Here is a 21241-nt window from a genome sequence, read left to right on the forward strand (position 1 = left end):
CCCATCTCTGCGGGGGGGTGGGGGGGGGCTCTGGATTTTGGCTCAGTGCTTGACTTCCAGGATCCCTTGAGACTTCCAGTTGGCCAGTGGTGCCTTCTTGTTATGGGTCTATGCTTCTAACAAATATCTCAGCTGTTCTGTCTGTGCTATGGGACTGAAGATGGAAAGCAGCCATGAAAGCTCAGGGTGCCCCCGCTCTAACGGACCCTCGTAGACTTTTCTCTCTTCTCATCCTTCATCCGGTGGCTCAGCGGTAAAGGATCCACCTGCAATGCAGGAGACTCAGGAGACCTGGGTTAGATCCCTGGGTCAGGAAGATCTCCTGGAGGAGGAAATGGCAACCCACTGCAGTATTCTTTCTTGGAAAATCCCATGGACAGAGGAGCCTGGTGGGCTACAGTCCGTGGGGTCCGAAAGGAGTCAGACACGCCTGAGTGACTAAGCACACACTAAGCATGCATCCTTCACCACCGCCTCCACCACCACCGCCTTTTCTAGCCTAGGCTGTTGGTACTGGCCCTATCCAACTCTTTATTTATCTACTAGAAATAAATTTTTTTTGAAGAGAGGTTGTGGAGGATTAAGAGGCAGACTGCCCCAACTTACTGCTTCTGCATATTTGAGCAGTTCCCTGTCTTCTGGGAGCCTGTGCCTATAGCGTGCAGTCCGCCTAGTCTGTTCCAGTCTTCATCACCAGGCCCCACTGAGACCTTGTTCTTGGCGCTATGTGTGTGTTAGTTACTCAGTCATGTGCAACTCTTTGCAACCCCAGTAGACCATAGCCCAGCAGGCTCCTCTGTCCATTGGATTCTCCAGGCAAGAATACTGAAGTGGGTTGCCATTCCCTTCTCTAGGGGATATTCTTGATCCAGGGATTGAACCCGGGTCTCCTGCATTGCAGGCAGATTCTTTACTGTCTGAGCCACCAAGGAAGTCTCTTGTTCTTGGCACTAAGAGAGAGTCAAACAAAATGCGGCCTGTGCTGGGCTGCTCTGAAATGACTTCAGTCTTGCAGAGGGATAAGACCTGCACACACATGACTGGGGCACAAGTGGGACATGGAGCCCTCCGGCGGGGAGAAGGGCTGGCTTGGACGCTGAGTGAACTTGGAGGAGGGGTGATCCAGCTAGGGAGAGTGGGTGTGGCTTAATGGTCTAGGGGGCGGGGCCTAAACTGAGCTGCCAGGATCTGGACACACAGACACAAGGAAGACGCCAGTCCACCCAGGGGTAGTCACAGCTTGAGCAAAGGCCTGGTAATGGGAGCTGGTGGGTGGGAGGGATAGCAGCTATTCATTTGCAAATTTCATTGTTTCAGGAAATCTATTTTATTATTATCTTTACAAATTTAAGAACTTATTTTTTATTATTAACTTTGAACTATTTTTGATACCCTTTATTTATTTATTATTATTAGGCCACGAAGTGTGGCTTATAGGATCTTAGTTCCCGGACCAGGGATCGAACCCATGCCCCTGAAGTGGGAAGCTTGAAGTCTTAACCACTGAACCTCCAGGGAAATCCCCTAATTTGTTTCTGATTTTTCAATTGGGAGTTCTCAAAACAAATTTTCAGTGGTGTGAATAGCTTTTGGATGTGCCAGTGTTGCTGGGCATGTGCCTTCAGCCCCTGCTGGCTAGCCTGCCTTGCTCAACCGCCCCGACCCTGACCCTTGGAAGTGGCCCTTCCCCGTCCTTCAGCATCCAAGTCGCTGACAGCGTCTCCGTCCTTTCCCCTGCAGGTGACTATACGGACTTCTATTCCTCTCGGCATCACGCCACCAATGTCGGGGTCATGTTCAGGGGCAAGGAGAATGCATTGATGCCAAACTGGTATGTCCCGTATCCTGGTGTGGCTGAGCTCCAAGTCTGTCTTTCTGTGTCAAGCAGCCTGCGGTTCTGGGAGCTGCCGGTCCTCTCAGGTTAAAGGAACCAGGGAGGAAAGCCCACAAGGGTCATGAAATCACCACACTTGGAAACAGTGACCCCAGCTTCTGGTTCTCCTCTCAGCTCAGCCTCGGACCTGCTGTGGAATCGTGGGGCAGTCCCTTGAGGCTTGATCTAGAGAACATGGGTTGGAATTAGATACTGAGTCACCAACATCTTTCCAGCTCCTTTGATTTGTAAGCTGTGAATTACAGTTCTATTGGTGAATTCTAATGCTGGTTCCTCTGGGAGGCTCTAGGGGAAGAATCTATTTCCTTGTCTATTCTGGCTTCCAGAGGCTGCTTGCACTGTTTAGCTTGGGACCCCTTCCTCAGATGACTGCAGCCTCTAGGTTCCATCTGCAACAGTTCTAATTCCTCCTTTGACCTTCTTCCCTTTATAAGGATCCTTCCAGGTGGCTCAGTGGCAAAGAACCCACCTGCTAATGCAGGAGACATAAGAGACTCCACTCCAGTGTTCTTGCCTGGGAAATCCCATGGAGAGAGGAGCCTGATGGGCTATAGTCCAAAGGGTCGCAAAGAGCAGTGACACACACACACGGTTACCTGTAGGGACCACCTGATAATTCAGAGTAATCTCCATAATCTCATGATCATTGACTTAAGTCACATCTGCAAGTCCCTTTTACTATAGAAGGTGATATTCACAGCTTCCAGAGGTTAAGACCTGGATATCTTTTTTTTTTTTTTTTAACTTTTTATGTTGGAGTATAGTCGACTCACAATGGTGTGATAGTTTCAGGTGGACAGAAAAGGGACTCAGCCATACATACACATGTATCCATTCTTTCCCAAACTCCCCTCTCATCCAGGTTGTCACATAACACTGAGCAGAATTCCCTGTGCTGGACATGGATATCTTTGGAGGGGCTATTATTTGGCCTCACACACATACATGCACACTCATACACGTACACACATACATACATACATATACCTACATACATACAGGCTTCTCATTGCGGTGGCTTCTTGTTGTGGAGCACAGGCTCTTAGGCGCATGGGCTTAGTTGCCCCATGGTATCTGGTATCTGGCATGTTGTATCTTCCTGGAGGAGGGATTGAACCTGTGTCTCCTGCATTGGCAGGCAGTTTATTAACCACTGGACCACCAAGGAAATCCTTTCTTTTTAATGTTGAGCAATGGCCACCTGAAGCGAAGAGCTGACCATTGGAAAAGACCCTGATGCTGGGAAAGATTGAAGGCAGGAGAAGAAGGGGATGACAGAGGATGAGATGGTTGGATGGCATCATTGACTCAATGGACATGAGTTTGAGCAAAATCTGGGAGATGGTGAAGGACAGGGAGGCCTGACCGACTGAACACCAACAGAAAGTATTCCATTGTCTTATCGAGACCACATTCTTGCTCATCCATTTATTCGTTTCTGGATACTTGGGAGATCTTTTCGATATTTGAACCATGTATGTGTTGACTCACTTTCATTTTTATTTCGAAAGCATTTTGAAATTTAGTCACTCAGTCGTGTCCGACTCTTTGCCACCCCATGGACTTGTAGCCCACCAAGCTCCTCTGCCCATGGGATTTCTCAAGCAAGAATACTGGAATGGGTTGCCATTTTCTACTCCAGGGGATCTTCCCAACCCAGGGACTGAACCTGCATCTCTTGCATCTCCTGCATTGGCCACTGTGCCACCTGGGAAGTCCCAGGTCCTTATTACTCATCTGTTTTATATATTGGCATGCATGCTAAGTTGCTTCAGTTGTGTCAGACTCACTGTGACCCTGTGGACCGTAGCCCACCAAGCTGCTTTGTCCAGGGGATTCTCCAGGCAAGAATACTGAAGTAGGTAGCCATTCCCTTCTCCAGGGGATCTTCCCAGATCTCCCACATTCTTTACCATCCGAGCCACCAGGGAAGCTCATGTATATATATGTTGACTCCCTTTCATTTCATCTGAAAGCATTTTGAAATTTCATTTGTACATGTAACAGCAGCAAGGCTTCCTCTCATCTTCCTTCCTCAGGCTCCACCTGCCAGTGGGCTACCACGGGCGCGCTTCCTCCGTGGTGGTGTCTGGCACCCCGATCCACAGGCCCCTGGGGCAGATGCGACCCGACGACTGTAAGTGCCCCCAGTGCCCAGGCCTTGCCAGGCTCTGCTCTTTGTCCCCACACGCCCAAGTCCATGCCTGGCATCCACTAACCTCTCTTTCTGCTGTTATCCAGCTAAGCCTCCCATTTATGGTGCCTGCAAACTCCTGGACTTCGAGTTGGAGATGGTAAGCCTTGTCTCGGTGTTTTACTGGCGTCGGGTCTGTATACACGCTAGGGCAGGAGGGCTCTCCCGGTGGCTGCCCTGGACAATGGGCCGTTCCCTCATCTCAACCATGTTAATGGCAGTTCCGGGTCCCCACCTGGCCATCGGAAGTACCGTCCAGCCTCATTACTCACTGATTCTGTATGTGTAAGTTCACTAACAGTTCATTTGTAACCTCCAAATGAGTAGTCGGAGAGGTTTTGAAGGGTCATCTGAGGACATGCAGGGTGGCAGAAAATTTGAGTCTCAGGTTTAGGTGGTCCTCGGAGTGTCTCCTGGTGCAGGTCCCCTGGTGTACGCTTTGGGGTCCCCTGGTTGCACTATGAGCGTGGGCCTCTAGGTTGATTGGAGGCAGGCTGGATCTCCCTGTATTTCTGGTCCTGCCTGGTGATATCTTTGGATTCCATCCAGAGGAGACAAATAGTCACTAGTCCCAGGAGGGTGTGCTGAGCCAGCCCTCTGCCTCTCACTGCCTTTGTGAGGCTGCCACGTGGCCCCTAAGAGACGGTCTCCCTAAGCCAGATGCCCCAGAGCAGGGCACAGAGCCCCAGTTTAAATTGGACTTTGCAGGCAGCTGCTTTCCCTATGTTGGTTCCTGTCGGGGGGCGGAAGGGGTGGGCAGAAGGTAAATGGAAAGTCAGAGTGTGAAGAAACGGTGTATTGGTGGGTAGCGAGCACAGATCATCTTGACGATGGTGGTGAGATTCTCTATAAGACGGCATCTTTCTTTTTATAATCTCGATGAAAAATGTGCACTGCTTAAACACCATCACAGAACGAATATAACTGGGACTTGGGTCTTGCAAACATCATAGTTGATTCTGTGCGCTTCTGGTAGTTATTTTCCCAACATGTTCCCCCAGTGATGTCTAGACGCTCTCTTGTTTCCTGGGTGTTGTGTTAGCAATGCTTTCCTTTCACAGATATTCTTGGCTACTCTCTGCCAGTTTTCTGCACAGTGCTCTCTTATTAATTTGAAAGTCTGTTTTGTATTTAAGTGCTTCCCCGGGGGCTCAGATGGACAAGAACCCGCCTGCCAGTGCAGGAGGTATAAGAGATGCGGGTTCGATCCCTGGTTCAGGAAGATCCCTTGGAGAAGGAAATAGCTATCCATTCCACTATTCTTGCCTGTAGAACCCTGTGGACAAGGGAGCCTGGTGGGCTATAGACTATGGGGTCACAAAGAGTTGGAAATGACTGAGCGACTAACACACTTTTGTATTTAATAGAAATTAACCCTTCACTGTAATACATTGTAAATATGTTCTCCCAGTGTGGTATCATTTTGCCTTTATTTGTTGTCTTTCTTTATCCAGAAATTTTACAGTTTTATAAAGTCAAACATGTCAATCTCTTCCTTTATGGCATTTCCTTTTATGTCATCTTAGACTCTCTGCCTGAAGAATTTGAAGATTTGGGGGGTGTTTTGTTTTTCTAGTACTTGTTAGAGCCTTACTCTGCAAAAATTTAGATCTCTCATCCTCTTGGAATTGTATGATGGGTTAAGGGGTGGAGTTTGCCCCCATGGGCTCTCTTTGCCACATCATGGAGTCAGCCTTCTGATTTTTTATGACATGAATACAAACCCTGGTATTTTCACTTTTCACAAGCCTTGTGTAGCTGTGAAATCTGAAAATGCAGTGTGGGAAAAGGCAGAGGTGTGGGCTGAAGGAGATGAAGAGGGCTGCCGTGGTGATCAGGGACCATGTGCAGGGGTCTTGGGTGGGCACTGGCCCACTGCTGCTCACCATGGCCCCGGGGTGGCTGTCTGTCAACTCAGGTGCAGTATAGATGTATGGTGAATTTGTACATAGCAGTCCAGGTATCAGCCAGGGTTTGGAAATGCCTGACCTTTGCCTTCCAGGCAAGTGCTCCAGGGCAGCAGGTCAGAGCCAGATTCTCATCAGCTTTCCCATGTCAGGCTTTCTTTGTAGGCCCTGGTAACAAACTCGGAGAGCCGATCCCCATTTCCAAGGCCCACGAGCACATTTTTGGAATGGTCCTTATGAACGACTGGAGTGGTAATTATGGAGAGCTGGGGATTCTGGTATTGAGCATCCTATGCACTCTTGGGTCTGGGGGAAGGCTGGGTGTTTGGGACACTTTTTGCAGAAGCCAAGGTGGTCTCCTGGGTCTGGTGTGGTCAGAGGCAGCAGATGGTCAGTGGTTGAGAGCATAGGCTTGGGTATCCAACAGACCTCTCGGCTCTGAGCTTTTGGCCAGTCACTTGACCTCTCTGAGCTCCAGTGTTCTTGTAAGTTGAACAGAGGGACATGGCTAATATGTTTGAGCAGTTTTGTGCCAGGCCCCAGGGCTGAACTCCTCCCGTGGACTCTCCTGCCAGATCCCAATTGGGGACTGATAATATTGTTGTTGTTTAGTCACTAAGTCATGTCTGACTCTTGAGACCCGGTGGACTGTAGCCCACTAGGCTCCTCCATGGGATTCTCCAGGCAAGAATACTGGAGTGGGTTGCCGTGCCCTTCTCCAGGGGATCTTCCCAACCCAGGGGTTGAATCTATGTCTCTAATGTCTGCTGCACTGGCAGGCACTTTACCACTAGTGCCAGCTGGGAAGCCCAATGATAATATTACTATTCCCATTTTACAGGGGTGAGGAATGAGGCAGAGTGATTTCAGCTGGTTGCTGAGCTAAGATTTCAAATGAAACAGCTCCATTTCTGAGTTCGTCTCAACCCCTCTGCCTTATATAGGAGGAAACTGGTGCCAGGTGTCCCAGGAACTATGAGGTTAAGATTCCAGACCCTTCATGGGGAAATATCCTGCCTGCTCCCCGCTTTCGGAGAAGGCAGTGGCACCCCACTCCAGTACTCTTGCCTCGAAAATCCCATGGATGGAGGAGCCTGGTAGGCTGCAGTCCATGGGGTTGCTAAGAGTCGGACACGACTGAGCGACTTCACTTTCACTTTTCACTTTCATGCATTGGAGAAGGAAATGGCAACCCACTCCCGTGTTCTTGCCTGGAGAATCCCAGGGACGGGGGAGCCTGGTGGGCTGCCGTCTGTGGGGTCGCACAGAGTTGGACACAACTGAAGCAGCAGCAGCACCCCCCTTTTATTTAAACAGCAGAGGAGCAAATATAATTTGTAAATACAGGAGTGCACAGAAGAAAATTAAGGAAGTGAACAAAGCAGGCAGCTTTTATATCTTTTTTCAAACAAATAATAAATTTGTAAACAACGGACAAAGCACAGAATTTTGGGTCTGGGGTGCTAAATTATTGAAGTAACAAGATTTGTTTGCAGACTCTGCTTGGCCTTGAATTCCTGTCTCTTGTGACAAATATGTCTCTCTCCCTCCTGGTACTGGATACTTTTCTTTCTCCTGCCCTTTGGTCATCTCGCTCTTGGCCGCAGCCTGGCACGGTGACCTCAGAGGACCTCGGTCCTTGGTCCTGGGGCAACCAGCTCGTCGAGGTTGGAGCACCAAGGGTGGGGCAAGGCTGAGCCAAGCGTCTGTTCCTTCATCAAGGGGAGAGGGGAGACTTGGCCGGTGGCCCCGTCGGCTTCTGTCAGCCCTGCTTGTCCCCTCTCCTGTAGCTCGAGACATCCAGAAATGGGAGTACGTCCCCCTTGGGCCGTTCCTCGGGAAGAGTTTTGGAACCACCATCTCTCCGTGGGTGGTGCCCATGGATGCCCTCATGCCCTTTGCTGTGGCCAACCCGGAGCAGGTAAGACGCCCTCCGTCAGAAGTCCCAAACCCGGGCCCCTCTGCCTCCCAGCTGTTTACCCATCCAGCTTGGAGAGGGTCTGGAGGGTAAGCTCTCTGTCCCCAGCATGCCCACGTGCTGAGGGGTCTTGACTGCACGGACCTCTAGGCAAGCATGGAGCCAGTCATTCTGCCTTGTGTTTTCCCTGTTCCTTGCACAGTTCTGGGAAAAAAAACATGGAGTTTTGTAATCTTTAGAATCCTTTGAGGCTACAGGAATTGGCCAGTTGGCAGGAGAAGGGGTCCTTTCTAGTATCACCACATTGCACAACCTCCCGGGTCGCCAAGTTGTGTTCTGTGTGATGGCGCCCCCTGGAGGCCGTCTGACAGACTGCAGCGTGGAGTCAGACCACAGGGCCTCCTGGTGCCGAGCCTCCTGGTCCCTGTACCACTGTCCTGGCCCGACTCCCGATCTTGGTCCTCACTCCTCAGGCTGTCACAGTCTGCTGCTGCCTCCATCCCATCACCCCCAGTGACCTCCACCAAAGTGCGCTTGACCTTGACTGACGCCATGGCCTTGTGCCCTCTTCAATATGGACCTCTTTGATGTTGTCCAGTCGCTCAGTTGTGTCCGACTCTGCGACCCCGTGGACTGCCGCACACCAGACTTCCCTGTCCTTCACCATCTCCCGGAGTTTGCTCAAACTCATGCCCATCGAGTCTGTAATGCCATCCAACCATCTCATCCTCTGTCGTCCCCTTCTCCTCCTGCCTTCAACCTTTCCCAGCATCGGGGTCTTTTTCAATGAGTCAGTTCTTTGCATCAGGTTGCCAAAGTGTTGGAGCTTCAGCTTTGGCATCGGTCCTTCCAGTGAGTATTCCCAGGGTTGATTTCCTTTAGGATCGACTGGTTTGATCTTCTTTTGACCCCTTGGCAGCCCCCTACTCTTCCTAGACACTCTGCCCCTGGCTTCTGGCGTGTGACCGGTCTCAGTCCTCATCTCCTGCAGTGCTCCAGTGGACTCTGTCGTCCATGTGGGGGCAGCCTGGGCTGAGCTCTCAGCCTCGCTCTTCCCTCATTCCCGTTCCTGCTCCCCTGAACATCTGACCCTGCTCACTCATGGCCTCTGCTCCCACCCTGGACATGTCCCAGCCTGCTGTCTTCTCACGGAGCTGTACTGAAACACTGGGAGTCTTTCCCTGCAGACCAGCTCCTCGTGAGGCTCTCTGGGCTCTCTGGCAGGACCCCCTACTCCCTTCTGCACTGCTCCTGCCAGCATCTCCTTCCCCATCCTTTTCAGTCTCTGAGACCTGTCTCCTCCCTCCTCAGTGAGTACTACCCTCCAAGGACCGCCTGGCCCGCAGTCACATCCCTGGCTTGTCCCCTCCAGGCTTTATCCCTGGTCCAGCTCTTTGCTCACAGGCACCGCTCACCCTCACCAAAGACCTTTGGGCTCTATCTCCTTATATACCAGTCCTTCCCAAATACTGTTAAAGTGCAACCTTCAGGATTCTTTCCACTTGTGAATGATGACTTACTGAATGCTTTTCTTTTTCTTTTGTTTTATTTTCCCATCCTTGCAATGGTTCTTTGGGCTTCCCTGGTGGCTCAGCGGTGAATCTCCCCACCAATGCAAGAGATGTGGGTTCAATCCCTGGGTTGGAAAGATCCCCTGGAGAAGGAAATGGCAACCCACTCCAGTATTCTTACCTGGGATATTCCATGGACAGAGGAGCCTAGTGGGCTATAGTCCATGGGGTTGCAAAAGAGTTGGTCATGACTTAGCAATTAAACGACAACAAGGGTTCTTTATATTGACGTTTTATGGTTGCAACCCAAATAGTGCTAAAAAAGAATACATCCATACACTGCAAAAATAGCCACAGAATTGTCTTAGATATAAATGTATGCAAGCATCTACAAAGGATGCAGGCTGAATGCTTTTCTTTAAAGCAGCTACCATTTGAAAACATAATATATTTAGAAAAGGAACTTCTAGGTCCCTATCCATGTCACTAGCCACCAAGTCAATCATGAAAAGAAACCCATAATCATGAAAATAAAGTCACCCCATGTTAGCTCATGGATCACTAGGGAGTCACAGATGGCTCTTGGGGAAGACACTGCTTTTGGACAAAGTGCAGACCTTCCGGCCTGGCTGTCACAGTGGCCTGTGTCGCTGAGCCAGGAGCACCAGGGGGACTGTGCACCTTTTGCTGGCCACCCTGTCTTCTGCTACCCTCACCCCCAGTGTCCAGGGACACGGCACTGTCCTGGAAAGAGGGGACGCACCTTCTTCTCAGGGCCTCCTGCCCAGCTGCTCTGCTGTGGGGACAGCCTGGCCAGCTCGGCCAGCCAACCCAGCCCCTCTGTGTTCCTCTGCCCTCACAGGACCCCAAGCCCCTGCCGTATCTCTGCCATGACCAGCCCTACACGTTCGACATCAACCTCTCTGTTGCCCTGAAAGGTACTGCCCTGGGGTCAGAGGCTGTGTCCAGCTGGGTGTACCCCTGAGGCTGCTCGGCTGGGCTGAGTTAAAGGCCAGTGGATCAGTAGTGAGAGAGCCCAGCTTTGCAGGCTACAGCTGAAGTTCAAGTCTTGGTTCTTCCCCTGACCAGCTCTGGGACTTTGGGTGTGTTACTGAATCTGTCTGCTACTAAATCTGTCCGATTTGTCACCTGGCAAGTGGGATAATGATGGTATTGACTTCTCTGTGAAAGTCCCCCAGCTCTGAGACCCTACCCTATGAGCTTATTGGTTCATAGACTCTTTAGGCGGAGTCATATTAGACAATGGAAAGCCTAAGCCACAAAACAGTGCCCCTTACAAGGTGGGATCCCCACTCCTTGATTAATGGAATTAAGTCTTCTTGTCAATGTTACTTGTCTTCCCAACAGGAGAAGGAATGAGCCAGGCAGCTACCATATGCAGGTCTAATTTTAAGGTAAGCTTTGAGGCTGGGCACACTGCTTCTGGAGGCGAGGGAGGCCTTTCTTCCTGGCAGGACCAGGAGAAAAACATCCATGTCGGGATGTGATGATGGATCAGCGTGTGCTGGGTTGTTTCCAGTTTTTTGGTAGAGCTACCGGGAACAGTCTAGTCCATGTCTCTGGGTGCATGAATGTGCATATGTCTGGATACCCAGGGATAGAAGTGCTGGGTCATAGAGGGTGTATATCCATACTTGGCTGAGGAGTCCTTCCAGACACTTTTCCAAAGGGCTTGTTACAATTTGCACTCACCACGAGCAGCAATCTGAGCATTTCGGCTGCTCCACATCCTGGTCAACAGGTGAGCCACCGGCATTTTCATTTCAGCTGTTCTGGGGATTGTGATTTCTCTTTGCACCTCCCTAAAGAGGAATGCTAGGAAAGACCAAGGGCAGGAGGAGAAGGGGGCGGCAGAGGATGAGAGGTTGGATGGCATCACCGACTCAAAGCACATGAGTCTGAGCAAACTCCAGGAGATAGTGAAGGACAGGGAAGCCTTGGCGTGCTGCAGTCCCTGGGGTTGCAAAGAATCAGACATGACTGAGTGACTGAACAACGACAAGGACGAATGCAGCTGGGCATCCTGTCATATGCTTGCTGACCATTTGAACATCCTCTGATTCAATGTATTCCTGTTTCTTCTAGTCTCCCTCTTAATTTAACTTTATTCTGGGCTCCTTAGGCTGCTAAGAAGGAATGGGGGGGGGCCTGCTTAAGGGGGCTTTTGTGCAAAAATCCATTTCTGAGGTCTCCTTTTCCTGGGTCTGTAGCTTTAGGAGGGGCAGACCTGAAGAGCTGTGGGCTTGAGGCGCAGGAGTGCAGCCCCTGAGATGCTTGGTGGGCACGTGGTCCTTGGTCCCTTCCCACCAGGCCTGACCTCCCGTAGTGCTCCTCATCCTTTAGGCTGCTCTGAGGTTCTGTTTGAGTTGTTCAGCTCTGTTGCCCAGTGTCTGTTCCAATGAGACACTTTTGCTCTAGTGAGGACCTAGACCTTGTCAACTCAGGACTCGGGTGATTGCAGGGCAAAGTGGGGTTATGGACTCCTGAGCATGCTGCACACTGAGGGTCTGAGCAGTGAGGTTTGCAACTCCAGGAGTGCTTCTTGGAGAAGGTGGGTTAGGGTTGGGCTAGAAGGAGCCTAGGAGCTGGAGCTCTAGCTGGTGAAGGGGGGGTAGAGAACTGGGTAGGTCACAGGGTGAGTGCAGGAGGACAGCTTGTCCTTGCTCTAGGGACTGGGAGAGAGCCTGGGGCGGGCTGCTGTGAGTGGGGCTGGCTGCTCCGGGCAGCTCAGGAGAAGCCTGTCCTGCCCGTCCCCATCTCTGTGTCCTCGCCTGCAGTACATGTACTGGACAGTGCTGCAGCAGCTCACCCACCACTCTGCCAATGGCTGCAACCTGCAGCCGGGTGACCTCTTGGCTTCTGGAACCATCAGCGGGCCGGTGAGTATGTGATTGGTTCCCCTGGGAGCTGCCTGCGTGGAGCATCCCTATTCCCTGTACAGACTGGAGGGTTCTCCCTCGAGAGGGGAGTCCAGCTTGAGCGGGGATATCTTACAACCCTGTCCACCTCATAGCTTCATCCGTCTCTGGGTGCAGAAGGGGCTCCTTTTTCAAATGCAGAAGAGATCGGGATAGGGGTGAGAGGCTGCCTCTGTCTACTGTGGGGAGTGAGAATGACACAGGGGGCCACTGTTGTATCTGGTTGTCACCACGTCCCAGCACATCCTTCCAGGATGAGGTGGCCCCACTGCTAACCGCCCCCACTGTGAACATTTGGTGATGACTTTGGTTGGTGCATGGACTAGCCACTTCCTGCAAGGTCCAGACCTCAGGCTCTTTTTGATGGAACGTCTCTTCCTACTGGGGGTGGGGTTGGGGGGCCAAGTGTAACAGCATCTGGGTAAGCCCCAGCCTCCAGAGTGGGCAGGGGCCTGGCACAATGGGCCTGGGCAGGTTGGTCCAGCATCCCCCCAACACCCAAGTCCTGAATGAAGTGGGCAGGGCACGTAGGGTACCCAGGCTTGAGGACATTTCCAGGGTGATTCCCACCAAGGCAGGGTCTCTGGGGGCTGTGGGGTCCCTTGCTCCTTCCCAGGCCTCACCCCTACCCCTCGCCTTGCTAACCATTGTCTGCACTAGCTCTGACCCACCCACCGTAATGGAAATACCATGATGTAAATGCCTGTGACAACTTCTTCCCCTTCTTGCTATGAAGGAGCCAGAGAGCTTCGGCTGCATGCTGGAGCTGTCGTGGAAGGGCACAAGGGCTGTAGAGCTGGGGAACGGCCACACCAGGAAGTTCCTGCTGGATGGGGATGAAGTCATCATGACAGGTGAGGGTTGGCGCCAGGCCCACGGTGGCATCTCCTCCTCGCCGTCCTCACCGTCTGCTGGGAAGCCATCTGTCCCATCTGTCCCCACTCCAGCCTTCCCGGCTCTGTCTGCTTCTTCTGGCCTTCACCCCAGCCCTGCATGACGGGGACTGAAATGAAGTGAATTGAAAGTCGCTCAGTCGTGTGCAACTCTTTATGACCCCATGGACTATACAGTCCATGGACTTCTGCAGGCCAGAATACTGGAGTGAGTAGCCATTCCCTTCTCCAAGGGATCTTCCCAACCCAGGGATCAAACCCAGGTCTCCCACCTTACAGGCAGATTCTTTACCAACTGAGCCACCAGGGAAGCCCAAGAATACTGGAATGGGTAGCCTATCCCTTCTCCAGTGGCTCTTCCTGACTCAGGAATCATACTGGGGTCTTCTGCATTGCAGATGGATTCTTTACCAGCTGAACTACCAGGGAAGTCCCAGCTCTGTGTCTGCTTGTTCTGGGCTTCACCTCAGCCCTGCCTGCCAGGGACTGGCTTTATTTACTTTTAATCTTTTAGCCAAGCCATGTGGCATGCGAGATCTTAGTTCCCTGACCAGGAATCAAACCTGTGTCCCCTGCAGTAAAAGTGCAAAATCTTAACCATTGGTCCACCAGGGAAGTCCCTGCCTAGAACTTTAAATCAGAGTCTTCCTGGAGCAAAAAGACCAAGGAAGTCCAGCTCAGTGTCTCCTTCCTCCCAGATCAAAGTGATAAAATAATGGCAGGTTTCACATTCTGAACTTTGCAGTGCAGAGACCCTGTGCCTTCTGACCTTGTGCCCTTTGACCCTGTGCCTATTACCTGACTGAGTTAGTGACAAGAATTGTAGCAGCCCACTCTGAGGGGCTTCCCAGGTGGCATTAGTAGTGAAGAGCCTGCCTGCTAATGCAGCAGATGTAGGAGATGCAGGTTCGATCCCTTGGTTGGGAAGATGCCCTGGAGGAGGGCATCGCAACCCATGCCAGCATTCTTGCCTGGAGAATCCCTAAGGAGAGAGGAGCCTGGAGGGCTACAGTCCACGGAGATACAAAAGAGTTGGGCATGACTGAGCATATGAGCACGCACATTCCAAGCAGGTTAGGGCACCCTTACCCCTGGAGGGGCCGTTATGCCTATCATTTAATATTGCTGGAGAGGAAGGCGCCACCGTGGTCAGAGTCACACAGATTCAGGTTGGACTCCCACATCCCCAGCAGCCCTGGGACAAACCTCAGTTTATTGAATCTTTTCTGAGACTCAGTTTCCTCATCTTTAAAATAGAGCTAAGGATACAGTGCCTAGTCTCACAGCATGGTTGTAAAGATGAGTTCAGTTCAGTCACTCAGTCGTGTCCGACTCTTTGCGACCCCATGAACCGCAGCACACCAGGCCTTCCTGTCCATCACCAACTCCCAGAGTTCACCCAAATCCATGTCCATTGAGTTGGTGATGCCATGCAACCATCTTATCTTCTGTCGTCCCCTTCTCCTGCCCTCAATCTTTCCCAGCATCAGGGTCTTTTCCAATGAGTCAACTCTTCACATCAGGTAACCAAAGTATTGGAGTTTCAGCTTCAACATCAGTCCTTCCAATGAATATCCAGGACTGATCTCCTTTAGGATGGACTGATTGGATCTCCCTGCAATCCAAGGGACTCAAGAGTCTTCTCCAACACCACAGTTCAAAAGCATCAATTCTTCAGCGCTCAGCTTTCTTTATAGTCCAACTCTCACATCCATACATGACCACTGGAAAAACCATAGCCTTGACTAGACAGACCTTTGTTGGCAAAGAAATGTCTCTGCTTTCTAATATGCTATCTTGGTTGGTCATAACTTTCCTTCCAAGGAGTAAGCGTCTTTTAATTTCATGGCTGCAATCACCATCTGCAGTGATTTTGGAGCCCCCCAAAATAAAGTCTGACACTGTTTCCACTGTTTCCCCATCTGTTTGCCCTGAAGCGATGGGACCAGATGCCATGATCTTCGTTTTCTGAATGTTGAGCTTTAAGCCAACATTTTCACTCTCCTCTTTCACTTTCAAGAGGCTCTTTAGTTCTTCTTCACTTTCTGCCATAAGGGTGGTGTCATCTGCATATCTGAAGTTATTGATATTTCTCCCAGCAATCTTGATTCCAGCTTGTGCTTCCTCCAGCCCAGCATTTCTCATGATGTACTCTGCATATAAGTTAAATAAGCAGGGTGACAATATACAGCCTCGATGTACTCCTCTTCCTATTTGGAACCAGTCTGTTGTTCCATGTCCAGTTCTAGCTGTTGCTTCCTGACCTGCACACAGGTTTCTCAAGAGGCAGGTCAGGTGGTCTGGTATTCCCATCTCTTTCAGAATTTTCCACAGTTTATTGTGATCCACAGTCAAAGGCTTTGGCATAGTCAATAAAGCAGAAATAGATGTTTTTCTGGAATTCTTTCTTTTTCCATGATCCAGCGGATGTTGGCAATTTGATCTCTGGTTCCTCTGCCTTTTCTAAAACCAGCTTGAACATCTGGAAGTTCACAGTTCACATATTGCTGAAGCCTGGCTTGGAGAATTTCAAGCATTGCTTTACTAGTGTGTGAGATGAGTGCAATTGTGTGGTAGTTGAGCCATTCTGTGGCATTGCCTTTCTTTGGGATTGGAATGAAAACTGACCTTTTCCAGTCCTGTGACCACTGCTGAGTTTTCCATATTTGCTGACATGACCCAGTTTAATCCCTCAGGGGCAGGGGCTATGGATCCCGCTGGGGTTCCCATGGTGAACCAAGGTACAGGGCCCACCCACCTGGGGTTGTGCTCCACCACCACGGCAGCACCATTTTACAGGTGTGAAAACAAAGGCCCAGCAATGGGTAAATGACTTGCCTCGGATCTTGCAACCAGTACGTCAGGAAGAGATTTCCCATATAGGTAGCTGGTTTTCAGAACCCCGGTTCTTCACCCTTTTGGTAACATCTAAAGAGCCTCACAAGGCACACGTTACTTTGTGAGCACTTAAAATTGGCAACAGTTGGCACCGCTGTCCTCATCATTATTGATGTTTTTTCCAGAACCCACTCTTGAGAAGGCCCAGCATCCTGACCCCTTCTTTTTTTTTTTTTTTTTAAAATGCATATTATTTTCAAATTTTTATTTATTTATTTATTTTAATGACTGCACTGGGTCTTTGCTCCTGTGCACAAGCTTTCTCTAGTTTCTGCAAACTGGAGCTACTCTCTAATTGCAGTACCCTGTACTCCACAAAAGAGAAGCCCCTGCAATGAGACTCCCTGGCACCCCAACTAGAGAATAGCCCCTGCCCACCACAACTAGAGAAAGCCCTCATGTAGCAGCAAAGATCCAGTGCAGCCAAAAATAAATAAATAAAATTTTTAAAAAATGTAAAAAAAAGAAGATGAAAATGGAGATAGATGGATGGAAGTCTTAGGAACAAGAATAAAAATTATACTTTGGCAGGTGGGGCATTTTGGGAAGCTGGAAAACTGAGCTGTCACTATGGACACTCGTTCCCCTTGGGATGCAGTGGGGAGCAGACAGAGGGTCTATGCTGTGCTTAGCCACTCAGTCGTATCCAACTCTTTGCAACCCCGTGGACTATAGCCCACCAGGCTCCTCTGTCCATGGGATTCTCCAGGCAAGAATACTGGAGTGGGTTGCCATTTCCTTCTCCAAGGGATCTTCCCAACTCAGGGATCAAACCCAGGTCTCCTGCATTGCAGGTGGATTCTTTACTATCTGGGCCACCAGGGAAGCCCCAGGCAGAGGGTCAGTCTCCAGGAAAAAGCCAGTGAGATCAGCATGACTGGGCTGATATCCCAGAGGAGATGAGTACACTTTTCCCTTCCGTGTCCACGGTTGATGGAACCTAACTCAGTGAGGTCAGGGAGCTGCCTTCCCGCTCTGCCCAGGTCTTGGTGACACGCTCTGACTTGGGTGTCGACTCCTCACTCTCTGGCCTCTCTGGGCCCCTGGTCCCTGCCTGGATACACCTGCCCCCAGCTTCTCCTCCCTGGCCTGGAGAGTAGCAGCCTGAGGGCCCAGAAAGACGGTCCTGGGTGCAGAGCATCACTTCCATCCTCAGGGCCATGGTCTTTCGGGGACATTTGGCATCATCTGGAGCCAGTTCTGGCCGACTCTGAAGGGCAGCCAGGGATGCTGCTAGACATCCCAAGTGCACAGGACAGCCTGCCTTGAGAATCACCCATCCAGCTCAAACTGTCACTGGTCACTAAGGTTCAGAAACCCTGCTCAGCATCTGCCCTCCAGCTATAAGATGGGGAGGAAGTGGCTGGCTCTCCTACCAGGGTGTCATTGTGCATCTGTGCTTAAGGAAGCAGGCAGTGCCATTTGCTGGGAGGGTTGGTGCTGTTGTGCCCGGGGCAAGAAGGAGCCATGTGACTGACAGCGCCCAGCGTTGAGGGTGGGGAGGAGAAAGACACTCCATCAGTGTCTGCAGCTCTCCAGGAAGAAGGCTCTTCAAGAATACTGCCTCTTGGAGTGACTTGTCTTGATAGATGATTGATGCACTTCTGCCAGGTTTTGCTTTAATAGGCTTTTTTCCACCCCCTGGGGACACAAATGTTTCTGAGCATCAAGATTCAAAAGTGACTGATGGAAAAATAATGAAACTGAGCAACAGAATAGGCAAGGATATTGCTCTGGACCAAAAGTGACCCTGAGTATTAGGGGTTAGTGCTGGGGTGGCCAGGATGTCCTCAGGGATGCCAGGGACAGTGAGGAACAGGTTTCGGGGTGTTGCTGTGGGTCCACTTGTCCACCTTCCCAGAGAAGGCCAGCAGTGGGAGTAGCCCACACAGGGAGGATGAGGTGGCTGGCCAGGCAGGAGGGGGGAGGTGGGAGGAGACAGGCTGGGTCAGCAGGGCACAGGTGGCTGTGCGGACTGTGCCCAGACTCACTGGGAGGGCTTTTTGGGGATGTCCTTTCATTCCAATCCCAAAGAAAGGCAATGCCAAAGAATGCTCAAACTACTGTACAATTGCACTCATCTCACACGCTAGTAAAGTAATGCTTGAAATTCTCCAAGCCAGGCTTCAGCAATACGTGAACTGTGAACTTCCAGATGTTCAAGCTGGTTTTAGAAAAGGCAGAGGAACCAGAGATCAAATTGCCAACATCCACTGGATCATTGAAAAAGCAAGAGAGTTCCAGAAAAACATCTATTTCTGCTTTACTGACTATGCCAAAGCCTTGACTGTGTGGATCACAATAAACTGTGGAAAATTCTGAAAGAGATGGGAATACCAGACCACCTGACCTGCCTCTTGAGAAACCTGTGTGCAGGTCAGGAAGCAACAGCTAGAACTGGACATGGAACAACAGACTGGTTCCAAATAGGAAAAGAAGTACATCGAGGCTGTATATTGTCACTCTGCTTATTTAACTTATATGCAGAGTACATTATAAGAAATGCTGGGCTGGAGGAAGCACAAGCTGGAATCAAGATTGCTGGGAGAAATATCAATAACTTCAGATATGCAGATGACACCACCCTTATGGCAGAAAGTGAAGAGGAACTAAAAAGCCTCTTGATGGAAGTGAAAGAGGAGAGTGAAAAAGTTGGCTTAAAGCTCAACATTCAGAAAACGAAGATCATGGCATCTGGTCCCATCACTTCAGGGCAAATAGATGGGGAAACAGTGGAAACAGTGTCAGACTTTATTTTTGGGGGCTCCAAAATCACTGCAGATGGTGATTGCAGCCATGAAATTAAAAGACGCTTACTCCTTGGAAGGAAAGTTATAACCAACCGAGATAGCATATTAAAAAGCAGAGACATTTCTTTGCCAACAAAGGTCTGTCTAGTCAAGGCTATGGTTTTTCCAGTGGTCATGTATGGATGTGAGAGTTGGACTATGAAGAAAGCTGAGCGCCGAAGAATTGATGCTTTTGAACTGTGGTGTTGGAGAAGACTCTTGAGAGTCCCTTGGACTTCAAGGAGATCCAACCAGTCCATTCTAATGGAGATCAGTCCTGGGTGTTTGTTGGAAGGACTGATGTTGAAGCTGAAACTTCAATACTTTGGTCACCTGATGCAAAGAACTGACTCATTGGAAAAGACTCTGATGCTGGGAAAGATTGAGGGCAGGAGGAGAAGGGAACGGCAGAGGATGAGATGGTTGGATGGCATCACTGACTTGATGGACATGAGTTCGGGTGGACTCCGGGAGTTGGTGATGGACAGGGAGGCCTGGCGTGCTGCGGTTCATGGGGTTGCAGAGAGTCGGACATGACTGAGCAGCTGAACTGAACTGAGCTGACCCATCTCCCAAGGCTGCCTGCGATCTCATGCTGTTTCCTCTGTTGAGCATGTCCTTGACATTGTCCCCCTCCTGGCGAACTCCTACCCACGCATCAAGTCCCCACTCAGGTGGGGTTCCCATCAGCAGCAAGCTCCCTCTTTTCTTCTCTGTGCCCTGCACACTGCTCTCCCAGCACCTCATAGAGTTTTCTACTCTAAGTCATATTAGTTGGGCAGCTCCTGCTGAATGGACCTTTCTCAGGTACAGGGATAAAGGCCTCCTGCTGTCTGCCTTTCTGGAATTGATTGGATTTGTTAAACATCTGCTCTGGGAGAGGTGTCATGCTGGGGCTTCACCCAAGTGCGTCATTAAATCGTCACCACCCCGAGAGGAAAGGATTGCTGTTCCCATTTGTAGACAAGGGAGTAGCTGAGCTCAGAGGTTAAACACCTGCCCCCAGACCCCAGCTTATAATTCTCCTAGTAGCTGACATTGAGCATTCGCCCTGGGCCAAGTACTTCTGGGAGTTCTCTGTGTATTAACTCACATCATCTTTGGAATAGTCTTGCTCAGTGGGTACTATCATTAGATCCATTTCACAGATGCGGAAACTGAGTTCCCAGGAGACCCACGTAGGTGGAGGAGCCAGACTTTGAACCCTGGCCTCAGGCTAATTAGCAGACCTAATTAGGATTTGAACTCAGACTCACGTAGGGCGAGTTGACCTCTGTTTCTTCCTTCACCTCTCAGGAGAGCCATCGCTCCATCCTTGCACTACTTTCTGGGGTCCCTGACAGTGGGATGGGCCTGGAGTTCCATCCTGGTGTTCTGCCCAGGTCCTGGGGAGGGTAGTTTTCTGTCGAATATACCTATTTATCATCCTGATGGTGCCTTTCTGCCCTGGGCCCAGCCGTGTGCTGACCGGTGCTGTGGCTGCCTGGGCATTGGTTCCCTGAGCTTGGTGGCTCTGTGGCTGACCCCCTGTCGTCTCTCTGTTGCAGGGCACTGCCAGGGGGATGGGTACCGCATTGGCTTTGGCCAGTGTGCGGGGAAAGTGCTGCCTGCCCTCTCGGTCGCCTGAGGTCCTCTCTGCTCTCCCAGAAACACCAGACTGGCATGCCGCCCCCTCCACCTCCCTGGGGGGACCAGGGGCCCCCACTGTGGCTGCGGGCCTGGTTCTTCACTCAGTAATAAAGCTGTCGTGCTCCGTCTTCATGCTCTGAGCCTGGCATGGCTGTGCACAACGCCTACTCGTGTTCTTGGTTTGTTTTTGTTCTGTTATTTTGTTTGTTTGCTTTTTTTTTTTTTTTACAGCCACACCGTAGGCATGCAGAATTTCCCATCCCAGGGACTGAACCCATGCCCCCTGCATTGGAAGCTTGGAGTCTTAACCACTGGACTACCAGGAAGTCCTTGTGTTCTTGGTTTGACTTGGTGGGTCAAGGTGTGTACTGCTTCCTTGAGAGGCATTCTTTAACCTGTTTTTCGGTTTTCATTAGTGAGAGTGAGGTTCTGATGTTTTTCATCAGACATCCTGGGCCTCCTGGTATTTTCCGGAATATGGGAAAAGAATGACACTTGTATTGGTGAAGAGTTCTCCAAAGAAACAGAACCTACAGGAGATTTATAGGGAGAGAGGTTTATTTCAAGGAACTGGCTCAGGTGATTGGGCTTCCCAGGTGGCACTATTGGTAAAGCACCTGCGTACCAACGCAGGCGACATAAGAGACATGGGTTTGATCCCTGGGTCAT

At 50.6% G+C, this 21241-nt stretch overlaps 1 protein-coding gene across 1 annotated transcript in view; it reads left to right on the plus strand.

The window, feature by feature from the left end:
* FAH (fumarylacetoacetate hydrolase) overlaps window positions 1-20722 on the plus strand; it is a 32463-nt gene extending 11741 nt beyond the window's left edge. The window contains exons 5-14 of the mRNA XM_068991180.1: window positions 1741-1831; window positions 3934-4031; window positions 4136-4188; window positions 6148-6247; window positions 7786-7916; window positions 10287-10362; window positions 10793-10839; window positions 12223-12324; window positions 13100-13217; window positions 20491-20722. Coding sequence (XP_068847281.1) covers window positions 1741-1831; window positions 3934-4031; window positions 4136-4188; window positions 6148-6247; window positions 7786-7916; window positions 10287-10362; window positions 10793-10839; window positions 12223-12324; window positions 13100-13217; window positions 20491-20570 — 896 coding nt within the window. The 3' untranslated portion in view covers window positions 20571-20722. The remainder of the gene's footprint in view (window positions 1-1740; window positions 1832-3933; window positions 4032-4135; window positions 4189-6147; window positions 6248-7785; window positions 7917-10286; window positions 10363-10792; window positions 10840-12222; window positions 12325-13099; window positions 13218-20490) is intronic.
* The last annotated feature ends 519 nt before the right edge of the window (window positions 20723-21241 follow it).

The sequence above is a fragment of the Capricornis sumatraensis genome, chromosome 19, assembly GCF_032405125.1.
Source record: "Capricornis sumatraensis isolate serow.1 chromosome 19, serow.2, whole genome shotgun sequence".
Lineage (NCBI taxonomy): Eukaryota > Metazoa > Chordata > Mammalia > Artiodactyla > Bovidae > Capricornis > Capricornis sumatraensis.